The sequence below is a fragment of the Gavialis gangeticus genome, unplaced genomic scaffold (genome assembly GCF_001723915.1).
Source record: "Gavialis gangeticus isolate Ggan-Ray unplaced genomic scaffold, GavGan_comp1, whole genome shotgun sequence".
Classification (NCBI taxonomy): Eukaryota; Metazoa; Chordata; order Crocodylia; family Gavialidae; genus Gavialis; species Gavialis gangeticus.
The window spans coordinates 6803417-6813388 of NW_017729028.1; the positions used below are offsets into that span (position 1 = coordinate 6803417).

The 9972-nt window shown below is 45.8% G+C and overlaps 1 protein-coding gene across 1 annotated transcript in view; it reads left to right on the forward strand.

The window, feature by feature from the left end:
• ASAP2 (ArfGAP with SH3 domain, ankyrin repeat and PH domain 2) overlaps nt 1-9972 on the forward strand; it is a 210861-nt gene that overhangs the window by 36585 nt on the left and 164304 nt on the right. The window contains exons 6-7 of the mRNA XM_019520660.1: nt 3432-3504; nt 7083-7228. Of these exons, the coding sequence (XP_019376205.1) occupies nt 3432-3504; nt 7083-7228 (219 nt within the window). The remainder of the gene's footprint in view (nt 1-3431; nt 3505-7082; nt 7229-9972) is intronic.

Genomic DNA, 9972 nt, shown 5'->3' on the forward strand with positions numbered 1-9972 from the left:
CCCCCCCCCCCCCCCCCCCCCCCCCCCCCCCCCCAGGTGATCCCAGCTGGGGCCTGCCTGGCCAGGGCACAGCAGTCCCTGTCAGTGGGCACTCGGCCTACGTGACAATGAGCTGCGGAGGCGTTGGCCAGGGTTAGCAGACACTGGCTGGGATTTCCTGGGGGAGATGGGAGGGACAGGGGAATAAGTCCCACCCCTGCCCCTTCATCTCAGGGCGCCATGCTGGGCTGGCATCTAGCCCCACCCCTGTCTGGCCATGCCCCCACCCCCTGCTCTGGCTAGAGAGCAGAGGGGTGGAGCGGAGAGCACAGTCCTGTCCAGGGCTGCAGAGTATGCTGGGGGACTCTGATTTAACTTGAACTAATTTGTGTGTGTGTTACACAAGCAGTTGTCTGACTTGTTCTCAGGAAATATTTATGATAATGAAAATCTTGTTAATTGGCTTCTGAATGTTGTGTTTGGTGGAAGGTTTATGGAGTAAGTGATGAGTAAAAGGCCCTGTAGCATTCTAGAAACTTTTGCAGACCTCTCTAGACATAAGCGGTTGAAAACCACTGCTCTAGCGCATCCTTGCAAAAGTCTGGTCAAATACAACCCATTTCGCAGATGGAAAACACAGGTACAGAGTGGTTTAATGTCTTCTTCAGAGTCGTACAGACCTCATGAGACTCATCAATGAATTAAATGCAAATTTTATAAATCCCTGTAATCACCTTAAGTACTGGATCATCCTTCCCCAGGCTGATAATCTCAAGTAATAGCTAGAAATATTCCTTTCTGTTTACATCTGCCTAGAGCATTGAAATTGATCCATTCTGATATCGGGCTTGCTATAGTTGCATGTATCCAGCCATTGGGGGCTCTGTGGCTAGGGACAGACATTCAAAAAGCCTGACCCTGAACTGATTTAATCTTTGTAGGTTACTCTAACCTACCTAGGTTGAACCAGTTTGGAACTGTGCAGACATTCTTTCTGGACTGAAGAAATGTAGGCACATACCTGCAGTGGCTCAGGCTAGAAGCTGGGGGGTGCTAGAGCAGTCCTCCCATCCCTTCCACAGCACTGAGCTGAGGGTGGCATGACCAGGCCCCATCAAGATGCTCTGATTAGGGAGGGGTTTATACCCTGACCCTGGCCTGCACAGTCCCAGGCTTTTCCCTGCTTGCTGCACAAGGGGCAGGAGTGTTGCCAGCCCTTGGCTAGCACTCAAAGGCACAGAGGTGGTGTGCAGTGCATGCATAAGTTGATGATACTGAGTTTTTCAATCTCCCTCTCCCTGATTCTTCATATTGTGTAGAGCAAAACTGACAAGCGAGGGAGCCAGCAGGGAGTTGATAATACAGTGTTTAAGCAGCCCATCAAGAATACGAAAGCCTCTCTCATTAGTTCAAGCTCTTCTTAAACACCTTTTTTCAAGGAAGGAATGGAGGGACGTTACTAGCTGACATGTTGATTTAGCTCCAAAAAGCCGTAAGCAGAAACTGCCTTGTCTGCCTTTGTCCAATTTCACTGGGATAGGATGAACAAATGCATGTACACACCCTCTAAGCATTAGCTAGCATACCACATGCTGGGTAGGGTCTGTGCTATGGGAGGGGCAAGGTCCCTGCCTGAGCAGCAAGTTGGGGGGTAGGGGCTAGGGGAAGTCAGGCAGACCCTGTTGTGCCTGCAGTCTCCATTGGAGCTCCAGTTAGGGAACAGAGGGGCGGGGCCAGACAGCCCAGCCCAGCCCAGCCCAGTCCAAAGATCTTGGGCTCTGGTTTAACTTACACCAGGGAGGGGTCTGAGATAGACATTGCATAAACCGGTTTGACCTAAATCAGTGAAGTCTGATACTACATTTAACCATGTTTATCTTAAACCAGTTTCATCCATTTTGAAACTGGTTTATGTGCAGTGAACTTATGTTCTTTTACAGGTTTAACCCAGTTTCTGATCACTTAAACCAGTTTGTGTGTAATGTCTGTCCTTAGATATGTAAGACTATTGTGGAAGGTCACCTAAAGCAGTAGCCTGCTCTGTGCCATTCAAATCTACAGAGCCAGTGTTTGGTTACAGGGACCTCATTAGCAACTAGTTTGTTCTTGAGTGCAGTTGCAAATGTTGAACTCTATAGAAAATCTTGTATAGAAAATCTTGTGCAAAGCAGTGCAGGTTTTTTAGAGGTTTTAATTTCCTTTTTGCAGTATCCCAGTGGTTCAGAACCCCTTGGACTCTTTCTGCTATTCCTCCCATTTGAACTCTTAAGAGGAGTGAAGACTGCTTCCTCAGTGGGTAATAGCATTTTGGCTCTGGAATTCACTGACAAATGTTAGGGCAAAACATAAGTTGACTGACCTCCAAAGACTCCTCCCAACTGTGAGCAAGGTCTGAATGAGTTGATAAATGAACATGGGCTCAACATTTAAGAATTCTCTGTTGAGTTTAATTGTTGATTCTCTTTCGGCATTCTGTGTTTTTAAAAATGAGAAGTGATCAAGACTGACCATTTATATATTGCTCCACTTTTTCAAAGCTGATTTGAAAATGAGTCAAATCGATATCTAGTACAATGTCATTGAGGCCTATCTAGCTAAAGGAAAGATGAATGTGCCACTGTATTTTTATAGTATATGTTTTTCTGGGCAGATCTTGGCTTAGGAGTACGTAAGTAAACAAATAAAACTAGTAATTCGAATTAGCATTCTCCGGTGAGATTGGTTGGTACTCAGTAATTCTGGAAATCAGAAATCAAGTCTGTACTCTCAATATGTTTTGCTTCTTTTGGATGAGCACAGCTTCTGCTGCTTCCCTATCCTAGAACAATTATAGGTTTGTTATGCCCATATTTCAGCTTAACTTTGCAAGCAGTTAGGTTTGCTGCCTCTCCATTTTTGTTTCAAAGGGATTTGTTATGGTATCAGAAAATCCTGAATATTTTGATTTTAATTGTAATTTATGTTGTCATGGTGAAAACCTTTTAATGAAAAGTAAAAGACCAAGTCATTGTGTTTTTGAGAAATCTGTTTTGTTTGGCACAGCAGTCGGGAAGTTTGTGTGATAAGAAGTTCAATGAATAAACTAAATTACCTTGGGAAAACCAAAATTAAATCCCATCTTCAATAATTTAACATAGGAAGAAGATTCATTTTGTGAATGTTTTCTGTTCTTTAGAAAATTAAACTATTAATAAAACTAAATGGAAACTGACATAACTGTGATGTTGGTTACCAAAAAAAGAGGAAAGGAAGACAAGTCTGTGTTATAGGAAGGGCATAACAGGTGGTATGGATAGATTTTTTTTAATGCAAATCCCTGTATTGAATAATTTAAAAAAATAGATTTGGCCAAGATTGAACTGTGGAGAGTATTACAAATTTTGTCCCCCACAAATTGTTTGGGGTCTATTTTGTAATTCACATTTTATATTTAGTCTTATTTTTCATTTTAGGCTCTGGATGTTGATCGTACCGTTCTTTATAAAATGAAGAAATCAGTCAAAGCCATAAATGTATCTGGTCTAGGTAAGTATGTTAATATTTCTCATGGTCCATATTGTTGAAGTTAAAAGACTACTAAGCTTTAATCAGTGAACCCATGTTAGTGTTCCTCCAACTATGAACTGCAGCATGAAGTGGGTTTTTTTTAAGTTTTGGTGACCCAGAAAAGCACCAATTTATTTTAATCTATCAAAAAAGCAAGATAGGGTGTGGGGAAAGGGGTGTGTGTGTGTTCTGTCCCAACTCAGCTGACAGTGTTGCTACCTTTGGACTATGAATATTAGCTGGGGTAATGATATTAACAGATTGTTTTAACTTAATACTTATCAAGTAATTACTGTAGTTATAAGTGTGGTCCTATTTTGCTAGACTGTGTACAAACACATAAAAAGAGAGGGTTCCTGCCACACACACCTCACAATCTATGATGAACAACATAGAAAAGTTAGCAGAAGAGAGATGTTATCAAATGTAATATAGGCTATATAGTAGTCTATGTTGATATTAATTATGCTGCTGTTATGTAGTTACCCAATACTTCCTATTACATGATGCTTCTTATCTATCATATTTTATTGTTAAACCTTGCCAGACTAATTGTTTGGGCTGAAATCTTTTGTGATGGGTGTCTGTCCTTAGGTTGAATATATACATATATATTTAATTTCAGTCAAAATGGTTTACCTGCTTCAGGTATGGAAGCAAGGGAAATGTTTTTCTCCCTTAGTAATAGCAGTCTGTTCTTTGAGATGCTGAGGATTCCCAGTGCTCTGAAGTAAGGACTTAAAATTTGGCAGGAATTTGGGGGCAGCCTTTTTGTCAGGGCAGGTCTTTTTTCATCCTAATGAAAATCCTTGCAAATTGGCCAAGTTATAAGCCTGAAAAAAAGTACAGTTTACACATGCTCAGCAGAGATTTACTGAAGCTTTACAACCCAATTCTCTAAGGATTCCTTTGGCAAGCTCCAGCATGAGCTTGAGTAGGACTTTCTCTGCATTTATAACTCTTTTACTGCTGTTACTGGCTAGATCTGGGAATCAGTGAGAGTGAGAAGTAATTTCTTGCGAGTGCTGCTCTGTCCAGGCACGCACATCATTTAGAAGAAAGTTCTTTGATTCAAATGTAGAGGGAATAAGGGCTTCATCAGGACTGAGGGAACTAGAAAGGAAAGGCTATTTGGGCTGAGAGCCTGAGGGAGAAGAGAGTGGGAATGGAAGTTAGTGGGATACAAGGGAGAAGAAAATTGAAATGGGAACTTAGGTAAGGAGACTGAGTTTGGGGGCCATGAAGAAGACTGATTTGGAATCGGGGCAGTGGGGAATAAGGTTAGAGGAAGGGAGAGATTTTTTTTTTAATAAAGAAGTAGGGTGTAAGGTTAGATGGGACTAATTGTGCACAAAGGATGGCAAAAAGTGCATGTGAGTGGGAAATGTTGAGACTTGGGTGTGGGACCCTGAAAGGGAAACTTGAGTTGGAAGTCAGCACATGTGGGAGCTGGGACAAAGTGGTAGGAGAGAGACTGATTACTGGAGAGCTGGAACTGGCTGGGCAGGGAACTGGGGAGTTCTGAAGGGTGGGACTGTGAGTGTCAGGGCTAATACTGGTGAGAGAGGCTTCAGAATTGGAAACCATAGTCTGTGTAACCTTAGTTCTGCATGGGGGTGGGGAGTGCAGTTCTTCCAGGCTGAACTGGAGGAATACACCAGGTGGGTGCTCTTCTTCCATAACTGATTGGCAGGACAGGGGGCAGGGTCCGCCTGATAACTTGCTGCCTGGTGGGCTGTCAGGGAGTCAGTGCTCCCTCTGCCTTGGAGGGAGGGAAAGCAGAAGACTATGGGTTACTGGGTGTCCTGGTTGGGAACACCCAAGATAAGCATACAGCCATTCAGCGTAATGCAGGAGGAGAGAGAGCTACCTGGTGTGAAGAGGTAGAACTTTCTTGGAAGAGCTATTTTTCTCTTGCAAGAAAGCCCTTAAACAGCTGTATCCTCCTCTTTTTTTTGCCAGGAGAGAGACTTTTTTTTCTCCTGACATGCATGTAACACCTGTACTTAGCTTGGGTTATTCTCATTTTAAACTGTTACTTACAGAATGTCAGACTTTCCATTTTGGACAATATATATGCCACTTTTTGAGGAATGAATGTGCTTTATGTAGAGAATCATTTGGAGTGTATTTCACAGATTGTTTCATGAGTCGTTTGTCTGCTTTCCAAAAAACTTTTCAGGAAATAGAGTAGGATTTTTCAGTGGCAAACATTACAGCCCTCCTTAAAAAATCTAGAGTAAGATGTGCCTTTTCAGTGCTTATAATTGAAGAAGAAAAGGAAGATCTTAGTGAAGAATTAGTTTGGTGCATAATTTAACAAACATGTTTAATTAAGCAGTATTTACTAATTTATAGAGGTGCACCGATATATCGGTCCCATATCAGATTGGCGCCGATACAAGGAAAATTGACAGCATTGGCAATTGGCTTTTTTAGCTGATGTGGCCAATTAACATTGCTGATAAATGCCCCGTGCATGCGTGCAGCCGCAATACAGCATGCAGACAGCCAGGAGCGCAGCCCGGCAGTACGGAGAGAAGCTGGGTCCAGCTGGCAAGCCTGTTGTGAAGGAAGGGGCATGGGGGGGTGCAGATTGAGGCCCCCACGGTGAGGGAGGAAGTGGGGCTGAGGCAGGGGCTGCCCAGCTGAGGTAGGGTGTGGGACAGAACTGCGTGCGGCTTATCTAAGGGGTGCAGGGGGAGGCAGAGACATGTTCCACTGCTACATGCCATGCAGGTCCAGGGGCACACCCCCCACCCCCAGGGGGCCATTGGGGGGGTGTGCCCCCGCACCTGCACGTGGGGTGAGGGCAGGCTGCCTTTGAAGGCCAGGGCTACACCAAGCTCTTCCCAGTGGCAGAGGGCTGGGCTAGGGCTGCACTCGAAGTGGGTGGTGGCGGCACTGGGAGCAGGGGCTATGGTGATTTTTGGGGTGGCTGCAGACCCCCCATATGCCCCTCCAAGTGCTGGCACCACCTGCCCTAAGCACTGCCCCAGCTAACCCCCCAAGCAGGAAGAGCTTGGTGCAGCCCTGGCCCCAGCCCACAGTGGCAGCCTGCCCTTACCCCTCACACCAATCAGACAGCACATGCCCCCCCATGCCCTCCTGGGGTGCGTGCAGTGGTGGGACCCGCCCCCCCCCTTGCACCCTCCAGTTGAGCCACTCGTGGTTGCATCCTGTACTCTGCCTCAGCTGTGCAGTGGCTGCCCCAGCCCTACTCCCTCCCTCACCCAGGGGCCTTGATCTACCCCCCTACTCCCTTTCTCTCCCCCCTTGCCACACAACAGCTTTATCAGCAAGATGCTGCTCTCCCAAGCTGCCCAGCTGTATATTGGAATCGGATGGTATTAGCTTATATTGCTTGCTAAAAATTGGCCATCGGTATCAGCCCAAAAAATCTCTATTGGTACACCTCTACTAATTTAGAATTGATCAAGTTAACATGTAAAATTAGTTTAGCAAGAGAATGCTCTGAAAGCTACATATGTTTTAGTTGTAACTTTCATTAATATCTTGTAGCTTGTGACAACAATCTTTATGTTTGTTTTTTGAAGCTCATGTGGAAAATGAAGAACAGTACACTCAAGCATTGGAGAAATTTGGGGGCAACTGTGTCTGCAGGGATGACCCGGATTTAGGAACAGCATTTTTAAAATTTTCTGTATTTACAAAGGAATTGACTGCTCTCTTCAAAAACTTGGTAAGAATTTACTTGGAATAAGAAAAATGTTACAATTAGAATGGTGTCAAGAAGGCTTATGCCTATAGAGGTTGCATTTGTATTTGGTTTTATTTGTTAACTGCAACAGCTCTTCATCTTGAAAAATATATGAGTGTTTTAGAGCAGTGTTTCTCAACCCATGGTCATGACCCAAAAGTGGGTCACAAGAACATACGAAATGGTCATGAACAGACTTTAAAAATGGATCAACAAACTTTAAAAATGGATTCTCCTTTAAAGGAGAAAATGTGGGAAACCGTGACTTTTCCCTTGCAGGCTGTCAGAGGTCCAGCCTGCAAGGGGCTGTTTGGGACCCCTCCTGCCCTACACACCCACCCCCTGCCCCACATGCTGTGGGGCTGGGTCCTGGGGGTGGGAGACAGAAGGTCGGGAGTGAGGGGGCACTGGGTCAGGACTGGCCGTTTGGAATATGTTTCTTTAAAAAAAACAAAAACAAAGCAAAACTATAAAAAGTACAAAAATCTTCAAGGAAGTGCATGTAATGCCTATTAGATGCACACAATTGTTTTAAAATTTTGGAACTTAAAAATTTGACCCCTGTTTCTCTCTTCACATTGGTTTTACCTTCCTTTCATATCTTGCATTTGTATTATCTAAATGGATTGTAAGGATTGTTGGGGGGTTTTCTGTAAAAATGGAAATCCTAGCACCCTACAGATAATAGAAAATAATAGTAAGTTCTGTTTAGGTATACTTGACAGTTACTGAAGTAAATAGGACTTGAGAGCTCTCTAATATTCACGAATATGAATAGTCATGAAATATCCTGGATGCATCTGTATGTGTAGCTTAACATAGGAGTATCAGTCTGTAACCATCTGTGTATAATATTACATACATATTACTTACGTACCTACCTACGTACCTACCTACCTACCTATTTATTTATAATGGTATGCACATAACATGTTACATGATATAACATAGTGTGTATAGAGTAACATAGTAAGTTGAAAGGGCAGATTCTTTTTTCGCTTTTCATTACTCAGAGAATGCAAAGGGAAACACAGAATCATAGAAAATTAGGGCTGGAAGGACCTCAGGAGGCCATCTATTCCAACCTCCTATTCAAAGCAGGACCATCCCCAACTAGATCATCCGAGCTAGAGCTTCATCTAGCTGGGTCTTCACAACTTACAAGAATGGAGCTTTTGCCACCTCTCTGGGTAAACTGTTCCAGTGTTTTACTATCTTCCTACTGAGAAAATTCTTACTTACATTTAACTTAAACTTCCCCTGCTGCAACTTGAGACTGTTGCTTCTTGTTCTGTTACCTGACACCACTGACAATAATCAAGCTTGATCCTCTTTTAAACCCCTCTTCAGGTAGTTGAAGGCTGCTATTAAATTCCCTCCCCACCCCCAGTCTTCTCTTTTCTAGACTAAATAAGCCCAGTTCCCTCAGCCTGTCTTCATAAGACATGTGCCCCAGCCCCCTCACCATTCTTGTTGCCCTCTGTTGGACTCTCTCCAATTTGTCCACATCTTTTCTGTAGTGGGGGGCCCAAAACTGAACACAGTACTCCAGATGTGGTGCTGAATAGAGGGGAATAATCACTTCCCTTCACCTGCTGGCAGTGCTCCTACTGATGCAGCTTAGTATGCTGTTAGCCTTCTTGGCAACAAGGGCACACTATTGGCTTTTGTTCATGGTAACCCCCAGGTCCTTTTTTGCAGAGCTGCTGCTCAGTCAGTGAGCCCCCAGCCTGTACTGGTGCATGGGATTGTTCCATCCTAAGTGGAGAAATTTGCATTTGTCCTTGCTGAACCTCATGGCTGCACTCGGGGTTGGTGTTGAGCTGCTCCTGGGCCAGCTGCAGTGGGGCTCAGGGTGCAAAGCCTAGCCCACAATGACAGCCACCTCTGCCAAGCACAGATGGGGGGCACATGTGTCCACTCAAATGTGGGGCAGCGCAGGCAGCTATAGCAGCTGTGAAGGAGGGAGTGGGGCTGAGGCTGGGTACAGGATAGAGCGAAGTGCGGCTCATACAGGGGGATGGGGATGCAGGGGTTGGGGCATGCAGCCTGGAAGGGCGTGGGGGCATGTTCCCCCAGATCTGTATGCAGGGCAGGGTGCACTGGGGCCAAAGCAGCTCCAGGCTCTTCCCGGCAGGGGTGTGGAGCTGGGCTGCACTTGGGTCGGGTGGCAGCGCTGGGAACAGGGCTATGGCACCTGAATATTCACTGTAGCCCTCCCAATCCCAATCCCAATCTCAATCCCAATGCTGCTGCTGCCTGCCCCGAGCACAGTGTGGCCCAACCCCCCAGCCAGAAAGAGCCCGGCGCAGACTTCCCCTTCCCCCTGAGGGCATGGGGGCTATGTGCCCAGGATCTGCACGGGGTGGGGCGGGGAGAGCTGCTGCTGTGAGCTGGGGCTGGGAGGCTATGCTAGGCTGTTCCCTGTGGGGGCTGGCCGGTGCTGTGCTTGGGGTGGGTGGCGGTGGTGCTAGGAGGGGAGTTTAGGGAGGCTACGGTGAATTTTCAGGTGCCTGCAGCACGCCTCCCCCACCCATAGCCCCATTCCCAGCACCACTGCTGCCTGGCCCAACACCCCCACCAAGAAGAGCCTAGTGCCGCCCCAGCCCACTCCACCCTGTGAGCAGATCTGGGGTCACACACCTCTATGCCCTCCCAGGCTGTGCCCCTCCCTCCCTGCACCCCCCAGACAAGCCACTCGTGACTCCATACCGTGCCCCTTCCCA